The 12,830-nt window shown below is 37.5% G+C and overlaps 1 protein-coding gene across 1 annotated transcript in view; it reads right to left on the bottom strand.

Annotated features, from left to right (window-relative positions):
* FAF1 (Fas associated factor 1) overlaps positions 1-12,830 on the bottom strand; it is a 506,936-nt gene that overhangs the window by 338,287 nt on the left and 155,819 nt on the right. Inside the window, exon 3 of the mRNA XM_025388444.1 lies at positions 10,238-10,284. Within this exon, the coding sequence (XP_025244229.1) occupies positions 10,238-10,284 (47 nt within the window). The remainder of the gene's footprint in view (positions 1-10,237; positions 10,285-12,830) is intronic.

The following is a 12,830-nucleotide window of genomic DNA, read 5'->3' on the forward strand; positions in this document are numbered from 1 at the left end:
TAATGAAGGGAGGAGAGACTTCTTTTTTCCTGCTTGTATACAGTTCCATCAGCATCACCCTGTTGGTGGGTTCCAGTCTTCAGCTCTTTTCAGCACTCTTATAACCAGCTTCTTGATATTCCCTTAAACACGAGCAGCAGCTGGACAGTGTACATTCACAGAGGTCTGATCCCCAGCTTCATGAAGCTCCTCTGTGCTTCATGGTTCTGTTAAACCCCTCTGTTCCCTAAACCTAACAGTGGTAGCTTCCTCTGGCATTTATCATATCCATGTTACCTCTTTTTGCTCTTTCAGTCTTCTATACCTATGTAACCAATCCTACCTTAAATTTCCTCTGCTGAAATATCTAGTATGTTTCATTTTCCTGACTGGATCCTGATACAGTAAAGAGTTCCCAGGAAACATACTCTCAAAGACAGGATTCAAGAATTGGCTTGATTATGTGACCGTGACCTTCAATTCACTGCTAGCTCCTTGTCAATAATAAACGGGATACTAGTGATGCATTCCATGCATTGGCATAACGATTACTGCATTATCACCTGTAGCTAATTATGATGATATGCCTATTGAAACAAGTGTCTAAGAGAACCAAATTACTGTTTGATTTGACTATTTTGATGGTAATAATGACACCAAGGACTTGCGGATGGCTGCTTCTGACTTGGAGACTTAAAAAAGAAAATGATACAGAGTTTTTAAGTTTTTAACTTTCAGCTCAAGTCATGACAAGATAGCTACAAAATTTTAAAAATAGCCTTTTAAAAGTTTCTTACTTGTTGTAACCATAGGTACAACTCTGCCAAGAATTGAGTCCAAAATTTAATTTTGCAGATTGCAGAATTATGGTGAAAGTTGAATAAACATACTTTCTAAGTTTCCTTTGTTTTGGAAGGAGTGAGGCCCTAAGATATGGAATGAGGATACGTCGGTGAACAGCTCCTTCTCCCATGACTGAGAATGCTAGCCTCCACTTTTGTGAAAGCTCTTAGCTTAAACTCTTAATAGTTTATTAGTTGGCTAAATGAAAACTCTCAAAAGAGTCCACATTTCATATGGATGAGATGCCTGAACCTTCCTAGCATAATGTAGAAGAAATACAGATGCTTAAAGAAACAGGAATGCTGGAGTAGATTTACCATGTATAATCTGAATATATACATACCATCCTATACATCATCCATGAGGTCCTGGAGGATACAGTATTAAAGCATTTTAAAATACATTAGTAAGGGAATCTGTATTTGAAAAACTCTGTGGTGACTGTTTTCTGTGAGTTGGGAATGACATGGGGAGATGGCATGATTGAGAAAGACTCCTGAACAAGCTGATCAGATTCCAGAGTGGCAGAGGTCAAATGGTAAAATTTGACAGAGAAAAGGTAAGAACAGTCATGTTAATGCACAGCATGGACAGAAAGTGACAATCAAGAAGGTTGTGACGTACAAGACCTGCAGACACCTTTAGAAGTACTTAACTGAATGTGGTTTTTTGTTTTTGTTTTTGTTTGTTTTGGTTTTTTTTTTTTTTTGAGACGGAGTTTCGAACTGAGCATGGTATTTCTAAGGAACAAAATTAAAGGTCAGTCTATTAAAACACTACTTGATCTATAAACAGTAGAAACCCCAGACTTGGTAGCTGAAATCCTGACTTCAGTGACCACTATGGAGAATCAAAGTCACTTCCAGTTTCCAAACACAAGTTGGTTCACAGACATAAAGCCCCTGGATTAAATGAGGCATGGACCCCTAAAACACAACAGTGCCACAAGTATTTATTGTAAATTTTCCTCTAAGATTTCCATTAAGACACTTGCAGCTGTTTACTAGAGTATCTGTGTGCCAATAAAAAGAAAATATCCAGATTTTTAGGAGATTACTAGATGCTAATTACTGGGGAATTATGCTAATTACTGGGGAATTTACAAAAGTGAAAGACTAGAGTTGGAAGTGAAGTTTTGGCCCAAATCAGCTCACAGTAAATGTGATCAGTCAGTCAATCTACCCTGCAGTTATTTCCCTAGGCCCTGGAGGTATAATAGAAAAAAACACACTCGGTAACTGGTAGATATTCCATATTGGTTTCCTGATCCATGGAGTTAGGACTGTAATGTAAGAAGGGACCACTGGAAACAAATGATCTTGCATATGTGTTTTATTTTCTACACTAATTTGTAAGCACTGGGACGTGCATTTTGCTTTCACATAGCAGGGTACACTAACACCTTCACTGTCTTTTCCTAAAGATTACATCAACTCTCCTGCTCTTTGTCATAATAATAGTCTGTAGAGATCTTGATTAACTTGACATTTTGTCATAATAATAGTCTGTAGAGATCTTGATTAACTTGACATTCCAAAGAACGATATTACACTGATGACAACACAGATTGGTCCTGAAGTGCATAAGCAGCAAGTATAGGTTAAGTCTCCGTAATCCAAAAGCCTGAAATCTGAAATGTTCCAAACTCTGAAACTTTTTGAGCACTGACATAACACTCAAAGGAAATGCTCACTGGAACATTTCGGATTTTTGGACTAGGGATGCTCAACCAACCAGTATGTATAAAGTAAATATCCCCAAATCTGAAAAAAACTGAAATGTGAAATACTTCTGGTCCTATGCACTTCAAATAAGGAAAACTAAACCTATACTTTGATACTTTGGTAGGACGCATGCAAGTTAGGGATTAGCAGACACATACCACAAAAATACAGGGGCTGCCACCTTGGTAAAGTTTCTAGAGTCCAGTGGTTGAAAGCACATGAGGGTGAAAGCTGTACTCTGTATTTCCCAACAATTAATAAGAAATAACTAAGTTAACTGAGGGGAAAAAAAATTCGGACTGGGAAGAGAAAAAATGATTATGTACAATATGCTGGCACCAACCAAAATTACACTGCTGTAGTACTATGACCACAATCAATGATAACCCTGAAAGACAGCAGTGAAAGAAAAGCCTCCCACTAGGGAGAACTTAATGTTGTACTATGTTCACCACTTCATCTGGAAGGAGAGATAGCCTGAGGTATAAATCTACATTGAATCATAGGCAATAGATGATGGGTTGGCCAGCAGTTCAGGTCCTGAAAAGAATAAAATTGGAAAACTGGATGACAAGAAAGTCTGGAGAAGAGATATGAAAATAGATCCTTTAGAATGCACACAGAATAAAAATATATTTGGTTTTGTTTGTTTGGAGACGGAGTTTCACTCTTTTTGCCCAGGCTACAGTGCAATGGTGTAATCTTGCCTCACTGCAACCTCTGCCCCCCTGGGTTCAAGCGATTCTCCTGCCTCAGCCTCCTGAGTAGCTGGGATTACAAATGCCCGCCACTTCGCCCAGCTAAATTTTTTTTTTGTGGGGGGGGGGGGGCGGTATCTTGAGTAGAGACAGGGTTTCACTATGCTGGCCAGGCTGGTCTCGAACTCCTGACCTCAGGCGATCCACCCGCGTTGGCGTCCCAAAGTGCTGGGATTACAGGTATGAGCCACTGCGCCCGGCTAAATATATTTGTTTCTTAAGTGAATATTCTCTAAAGACTAACCAATTTTAAAAAACGATCTTAATAACATGGATAAGAAGACATTGTTCAGTCAGCTTTTTATCCCTTCCTACTGAGGCTGCTTGATGCATTAATGTACAATGTGGCCATGCCAACAGAGATGGAGGTTACGCACAGACACGACAACATGGACTTCCCCTCACCAAGGCTGCATCTAGCTAGGCAAACTATGGAGTGCCTAAACTGCAAGTGACACAGACTAATACTGAGTCCCCAATAAGGTGCCATTTCCCAGGGACCTGGTAATAAAATATTTCTATCATGGAGGGGGCAGTGATCTATCTTCTCTGAAAAAGACACTTTTCTAAATAGGAACTTGACTTACCTGACAGCAATGCATCTGTCAGGACCACCATTCAAGGACTTAGGGAATACCTAAGTATTGATGGCTTCCCACACAACATTGGTTCTAACTAAGGAACTTGTTTCACAGCAAAAGAAGTGCAGCACTGGGATCACTGTGTATGCCATTACTCAGGAGCAGCTAGCTTGACAGAACAACAGAATGACTTACTAAAGATTCAGTTATGACACTGGTTAGGAGATAACCTCAAAGACTGGGGTTCCTCTTGAAAGTATGTGGTATAAATGGTTTACATCAGTGTCCAAAACACAACACTATTTTTCATACTGCCAGAAAACACATGTATGGGAATTAAGTGTTCACAGTGATTCCTCTTACATGCCTAACAGCTTACTAAACTTTTGCCTCCTGCAACTTTGGGTGCTGATGGTTCAGAAATCATGGTTCCCAAAGATGTAACATTTCCACAACACTTCCATTGAATTGGACCTTGAGAATGCTGCTTGGCCATTTTGCACTCCTCGTGGCACTGAATTACCACCTAGGAAAGGAGTACTGGCTAGAGTGACTGGTCCTGATTACCAAGAAAAAAACTGGGCTGCTGCTACACAATGGACTATGACTGGAGCCCAGGAGATTTTTGGGGGGCATGTCTAGTAAGAACGCAAAATTACAACTAATAAAAAAGCAGGTAAACTGAGGATTCTGACTCTTCAAAAATGAAGGTGTAAGATGCTCCACCGGGGGGAAAAGAAAAAAAACAAAAACAAAAAAAAACCCTGACCATTTGAGGTGCTAGCTGACAACAGGGAATACAGAATAAATGGTGAAATAAACTCACAGTATCAACTATGGCCTTATGACCAGTAACAGAACAGAAACTTTGGCAGCAAACACACAAACACATACACACACCCCTATCTTCTTGCAGTTTGCACATTGATCCTATCAACATCACCCTACCAGTGACATATCACCCCAACGGTGGCACTCATTTTGTTTTAGCATCAACCACTGATGTTAGCTTCTAGCTTTTTTTTCTTTTCCCCCAGCACCTTTTCCGTAAGTCTCTCTGCATCCTGCCAAAGCTACCAGTATCAGCTGAACAGGAATTCCTTCTCATATGTCTGGGGACAAGTTCCTAGGGCTCTTCCACTGAGTTACAAATAAAGTTTTGTTAACCTCAACCTCCATCAGCCTCTTTCCTTTGTTCCTCTATCACTTTCCTTTGTGCCCACTGGTGGTCGGCAGGGGGCTCTCCCTGGTAGATGTGTTCTAGCTGCTGCTTCTTGGTCTGGAATGGGAATCATGACCTCCACATCCCTACCCTTCTCACTGAAGCTATGAGTCTGCTCTTGCCCTGGGCTCCTTTCCTTGCCAAGCAGAAAGAACCACCCATACCTGCGCTTGGTGGTACAGCTGCCTCCTGCAGTCATTCTATCTAGGTTGTCTCACTATCCCTTTTCTGATCTTTCAAACTTCTCCATATCTGTGTAACTGACTCCCTATTTAAAATTCCCTCTGGTAAAATTGCTAGGGTAGACCAGGTGCGGTGGCTCATACCTGTAATCCCAGCACTTTGGGAGGCTGAGGCAGGAGGATCACTTGTGCTCAGGAGTTCAAGACTAGCCTGAGCAACATGGCTGGGGCAAAACCACATCTCTACAAAAAATACAAAAATTAGCCAGGCTTGGTGGCACATGCCTATAGCCCAGCTACTCAGGAGGCTGATGTGGGAGGATCAATTGAGTCTGGGAGGTAGAGGTTGCAGTGAGCTGAGATCATGCCACTGCACTCCAGCCTGGGTGACAGAGTGAGACCTCGTCTCAAAACAAAAAGGCAATCCAAAAAATGAGAGGAAGAGAGAGATCTTACCAGTCAATGAATGATCCCATCAGTTTTCACTAACATTTAATGAGATCCAAAGAATACAAAAACATCCAAACTTATCGAATCAAAAAAGAGTAAATGCATTTTAAAAATTTCCCAGCTGTGAAAACCATGATCTTATAATTTGGCCTTGCTATTCTTTTCTATTTAATAATCTAATAATGTAATCATTATAGATTGACTAATCTATAAATATCTTTTTTTAAAAAAAGATATTGATTGAAAGCCAGGTATAGTGGCTCATGCCTGTAATCCTAGCACTCTGTGAGGCCATGGTGGGAGGATGGCTTAAACTCAGGAGTCTAGAAATCCTGGGCAACATCATGAGACCCCATCTCTACAAAGAATACAAAAATTAGCTAGGTATGGTGGTGAGCACCTATAGTACCAGCTACTCAGGGGGCTGAGGTGGCAGGATCACTTCAGCCCAGGAAGTCAAGGCTGTGATTGTGCCTGGGCTACAGAGCAAGACCCTGTCTCCCAAAACAACAACAACAACAACAACAACAACAACAACAACAAAAAGATACTAATGGGAAACTGGGCAAGGTGTCACGTGCCTGTAGACCCAGTTACTCAGGAGGCTGAGTCAGAAAGATTGCTTGAGCTCAGGAGGAGTTCAAGTCCAGCCTAAGCAGCATAGCAAGATCCCTGTACCTTAAAAATAAATAAATATAAAAATGCCACCGATTTGGAAGCTCTATGTAGAAATTTAGTTCTAAAACTTCAACCAAGTGTTTTTATCCTTACTCAACTTTCCTCTACAAACAACTCAGGATCTTGGAAGGCAATGAACAGAAAGAAAAGTAAACAGGAACTCTGTACTTGCTAATTATTTCAATTTCTTAAAGTCTATGCCATGGCAAAATCTTTAGGCATCTCCTAAAAAAAAAAAAAAAAACTCCACATTTATTTTAGAGATAAACTTGTGAATCAATTAAATCAGGTTTTTAAAATGGAAATTACACAAAGCAATACATAGAGACTAACTGGCTATAATGGCTATTTTCTAAGTCAAAAAAGCTGGGCATTTATATATTCTGAAAGCCTAGTGGTCAAGGTTTGAAAATAAATGTTGTCTTATCTAGGTGTTCTCCATGAATTAAACAATGGACAAATGAATATACTGTACACCTGTCTGGGTAATAAAACAAGTATGAGTTAATAAATACCATCCACTTAGTGAGTGGTTAAATTATGCTATTAATTTATAAAGTTTACTTTTTGAAAACATGGCATCAGCTCTCCAATTATACAAGTAATTCACTAACATTTCTTCCTAAAAATATATCCAAAAATAATTTTTAAAGAGGCCCTGGACAATATGTTAAATAAATAATATACCAGACCATGTAAATACACATACTCAATGTTTGTTTATGACTGAATGAATAGTTTACATTTATGACTGCATAAGTTACACACAGTATGCTATGTTAGCAATATACTGTCTAGTGAAATAAGCCTTGGAGAAACAGCCAGAAGCCTTGCTTATATTCCTGACTCCATCAACATCACGCTGTAACATCTGGGCCAAGTCACTTTATGACTTATCCTATNACTCCATCAACATCACGCTGTAACATCTGGGCCAAGTCACTTTATGACTTATCCTATCTACCTGTAAAATGAGGAATAATAATATCTGCCTTTAATAGCTTACAACTAAAATAGTAACTATAAAAAACAAAGCTGTGGAAGAAAGACATTATGTACATATATTGAATTTCAACTTTTATCCAAAATAAAAATCTTTTTTTTTTTTTTTTTTTTTTTTAAGATGGAGTCTCACTCTGTTGCCTAGGCTGGAAGGCAGAGGTGCAATCTTGGCTCACTGCAACCTTGGTCTCCCGGGTTCAAGTTCTATTTTTAGTAGAGACAGGGTTTTTACCATGTTGGTCAGGCTGGTCTTGAACTCCTGACCACAAGTGATCTGCCGGCCTCAGCCTCCCAAAGTGCTAGAATTATAGGCATGAGCTACCATGCCCAGCCCACAAAGGAAAAATCTTAAAAGTTTTGAAATACCTCACTGACTGATCTTGAAGAAGACAGAGTAATAGAGAAGATAGAGCATGGCTTTTAAAATAAGACAATCTAGACTTCACCACCTGCTTCTATGCTTGTGAACTTGGGCAAGCCTATGTAAACTCTCTAACTTTGAATTTCCTCATACATAAAATATAAACATTTACCTCTTACAGGTTGTAGTGAGTATTAAATGAATAAAAATATGTCAATTGCCTAGCACACTGCCTTAAGCATACAAAAAAAGTTTCTTTCCCTTGAAGTTTATGGTTACATTAAAAATCATATTCCCTCTTGGATTCATACAAAAACCTGACTTCAAGAAAAGCTATAAGGCACATACTGGCTCTTCTTTCTCTCAAAACAAAATAATAATAATAATAATAATTTTCAGTCAAAGCAATTTAGCATCAACACATGTATCAGTGAGGTAGGTATTTATTTCCTACCAAAAGTTCATTATCTCATGAGAATATTGCTTTATATAGTAATTTCTTTAAACTATAGTATTTGATACCTCCTTTCTTTGTTAAGTAAGGGATGGACTAACAATTTAACAGTTGTATACACAGACTATATAAATTCAACTTTATTATAAAAAGCAAACATACAAAACAAAGATCTTTTTAACCGCCTGAATATACCATTTCTAGCCTAGTGCCTTCTACTTTCAGTGTTAAGCCTATGAGAAAGTACACAAAGAGCCCTTTTGTTTTCCTCTGGTCAGTAGACATACAAGAGTAATTTTCAGTTATGTTAAATCCACAATGATTTCAAAGCTAAAGAACCATGTTAGGAAGGAAATAGTTGAAGAATATTACTAGATACAACTGATTTTCTCATGTAGACATATGATTCATTCCTTCAAAAAAAGCAAACAAAACCAACAAAATCCTACTCTGATCAAAGTTCAACCCCAAATATTATAGTAACTTTATGAGAAATCAGTTTAATACTGAATTTCTAGTCATAAAATATATTAAACAAAAAGTATAATCTGTGACAGGAAAGACGGAATGTTTCCAGGGGAGAAGTTTCTACAGTTCACCTATGGCAAATGCTATTAATTGGATGATATATCTAATATGTATTCAGAATCCAGTAGCTGAATCCACACAGATTTTGCATAGCAAAAACTTTGGCACAAAAAGTGGCAATAACATTTACTCAAAAATAAAACTGGAGTGATATTTAACAGTGTAAAACTTTCTAAACTAAGAAAAAAATGACCATAAAGGAAGTTCATCTGATTCGCTTTCTAGGCAAGGGTTTCGATAGAATTGAATGTTTTTGAACAAACAACAAACTAAAAATTAAACAAACAGAAGTTGGTAGAAACTCTGGAAATCAGCCACATTTACTCTGGATGAAAATCTTTCTGATAGTTTAAAAGAGAGGAATGAGGGTATAGGTCTGTTTTATCATTGCTTTCATCTAAAAACCATTAATCATTAAAGGTGGTACAGGTATCAAACAGAATTTTGCTTCCATCCTAAATATATGGTTTCTTATAAAGAACAGCACGTTTTGCAGTTCATGGTGAACTTCCTGATGTTTCTGCAAGAGTACTTTTCTCGCTCTCCAAAACGACCTCATTCCTAATCTGCTGTTTCTGTTTGCCTCATCTGCACTTAGCAGATCATGCTTCAGTGACTTAGAAATCCCAGCCACCCAAATTCAAGCCAAAGTTTGAATTGATAGGAAAGGCGGGAAAAATCAAGTAATTAAACTACACTTGGAAGGGAGAATGGTTTTACCTCCTAAGACTTTAGAGTGTTCTTTAATCTAGAACCAGAGTCTCCAATTTTTAAGGAGACAAAAGTCATGAATTTATTTTTAAATTAAGGAATTACGTTGTAACTGTTATAATTCTCTTGGCCACATCTTCCAATTTTACCTTCTGGCCATAACACAAAACCTCTAAAACCATTCCACTTGTTAACACTGGATACTTCAAGTGAAATAGTTCAGTACTCTAAAAAGTTACATTATTAAGAACTGCCTCAAATTGTTGCAAATTATCACATACTTGGTTTAGAACCTAAAAGGGAAGGAGAAAATGTCTGTAGTAAGCCTGGAGATAAAGCCTGTATAGTTAAGTTTGACAACCATATTCTGGTGTTATTAAGCCAACAGCCAGTGCTAGTAGTTTAAAAAATTAAAAAATTCAGTTCCTTTCATCTTATAAATCAAAGAATAAGCTTGAAAAGCTTTCTTAAAAATTAAAACCACCTTAAAAGATGGTGTTACCAAATATGTAGTAATTTTATACAGTTAAAAGTTGGAGACTTTAGGGAATTAATATAATACATAGAAATATCTGAAAGAACAATATTAATGAACTTATATACCCCAAATCAATGCTCCATTAAAAAATAAAACAAAAAAATTAACAGTTAGTTGTTTTTTGTTCTGCTAAGTCATCTTAACTGGTAAGCACTTTATAACATACCTTTGTAGAATGCCATTTTCCTGGGGTATTACACCATTGATAGCTGCCTGCAAACAAGAAACAGAGAAGGCCATTGAAAGAAACAGATAAATGCCAAATGTGATGGAGAACACTTTCAAAGGAAATACGTATATTTTTAAAAATTTATTTAAATATAATACTAATTTTTTTAGTGAGGCAAAATGTTGTCTACTAAATACATGTTTCTATATTTCTGTTATAAAACTGTATTTTAAAAAATTTAAAAACATGCATTTGACATGTAACATCGCCAAACCTTGAGTCATAAAGTCTAATTCCACAGTTCTAATTCAGGCAAAACACCCACAGAACCCAAAATTTAAGGATGTCTAAACAGGAAAAATCAGTAACTTAATATTATAAACATTTCCTTTGTCAAACTGAGAAGAGCAAGATATAAAATCACAAATGAAAGTACTATTTCATGTTATGATCATTATTCTTTCTTTCCTTTTTTTTTTTTTTTTTTTTTTTTTGAGACGGAGCTTCGCTCTTGTTGCCCAGGCTAGAGTGCAATGGTGCTATCTCAACTCACTGCAACCTCCACCTCCCAGGTTCAAGCAATTCTCCTGCCTCAGCATCCCAACTAGCTAGGATTACAAGCATGAGCCACCAAGCCCGGCTACTTTTGTATTTTTAGTAGAGACAGGGTTTCTCCATGTTTTAGTAGAGATGGGGTTCCTAATCACTTTTTATAGTGATGAGGTCTCACTATGTTGCCCAGGCTGGTCTCAAACTCCCGACCTCAGGTGATCCACCCGCCTTGGCCTCCCAAAGTGCTGGGATTACAGGCATGAGCCACCATGCCCAGCCATTACTCCTAATGAAAAAAACATTGAGAAGAAAAGAATATAGAGGCAAAAGTCCTTCAATAAACCTAACACCATGAATATTAACAGGTGACAAAAGGAGGCAGCATTAGAGGAGAGGTTTCCTTATATAAAACATCCCTAAAACTAATCTCTAAGTAGTACCAAGTAGTCACAGGTATGACAGGACATGGATGTTTTTGAAGGCTATTAAGCAAGCAGGCTGTCAAATCCTGGACTGTAGACAGCTTACTGCAGGGTAACAGAGAATATTCTCAGGAAAACAAAACAAAAACAAACAACAACATAAGCCCAACTTTTCCAACTCTGTCTTTATACTATAACAACTTCTCCTTCCCTACCCTTCTGTATCCACATCAAAATGAATAACCCACAAAAACAAAATACACCTATCAATTCAATGTTTTATCAGCTGCCTGGAAATCCATTGCCAACAGGAGTTTGGGTATTTTGTGAAATATTAACTTAAGTATTTGCCAGAGGTGGGTCAAATTCATACCATCATACTGTTGAATGGAAATAGAGGGTAGGGTGTTTGCTATGAATTTTGAGAGCTGTAATGTTACAGTGGAAAAAAACAAAGAAATCCACAGATTAATATAGACAATAGATACCATAGAACCCTGACAACTCTGGAGGCTTATAAATCCTTTGAGTAAAGCAAATGCTAAAATCAGTTTTCAAAGACACAAATTCAATGGAAGTATTTCTGCCCAGTACCAGGTTAACTATCCTCTTTTTGTTGACAGCAATGGTTCTATCTACACATATCCCCTTTGCTAAATAACAGTAAATGGTTAAGAGAATGCTGTGTGGTGCTGGAAAAGAAACAAAATACCAGAGCTTAGAAAGATTTGGTTCAAATCTTTCGAAAAACATTTTCACTGAGGAATGCCAAAGTATAATGGAAAGAACACCAAGGACTCAGAAAGTCCAAAGTCTGAAACCAGCCTCTCCCATTTATTAATTTGGTAACCTTAGTGTAATCACTTAACTTATTTGAGCCTCAGTTTCCTTATCTGTGTAATACGTAATTGTATAATGAGCTAAACATTACATACTCAGCCACAAAAGTCCTGCCTTTTTGTTTCTAAAAGGCCTGTCTAGCACAGTGTCTGCACATTAAAGGCACTCAATAATTATTTATTAAAGGAGTTAATAATAGAGGAATACAAAGAAAAGTCACGTATTCAAGACTTAAAGTCGGCTCAGAAAAACCTGGATTAAAAAATGCCTCAGCTGAGGCTGAAGAATGAGTGAAAAGTAGAAAGATGCGGAGGGGATTCTATGCAGAAGGAACAGTGACACAAAACCACTTTTCAACCCTTTCCTTTCCCAAAACCTTACATTATTTTAAATAGTTAATTTGTCTTGGAGAAGTTAGCCCCTGACCTCAATCTTATGTACGGCAAACTCTGTACATAAATAAGTAAAATGTAATCCAGAATTAAGGTACAATAAAAGTATAATTTGGTAAAGCAATAGAGAATAGGGAAACAGATTTTTGACTGTGATGATTAAGGAAAACTTTAGAGAAGAGGGGGCATTTGATCTACGCTTCAAACAACAGGAAGATACAGAAGCAAAGGAAAATTCCAGATTCTAATGTGCTCAATTTTGAACATGTTAACTTTCAGGTGACAGGAAAATATCAATTGTTCATATAATAAACGTGTATTAATTGCCAACTATGTACCAAGCACTAGGCTAGACAATTAAGATATAGTGATGAACATAACACA

Source organism: Theropithecus gelada, chromosome 1, assembly GCF_003255815.1.
Source record: "Theropithecus gelada isolate Dixy chromosome 1, Tgel_1.0, whole genome shotgun sequence".
NCBI lineage: Eukaryota > Metazoa > Chordata > Mammalia > Primates > Cercopithecidae > Theropithecus > Theropithecus gelada.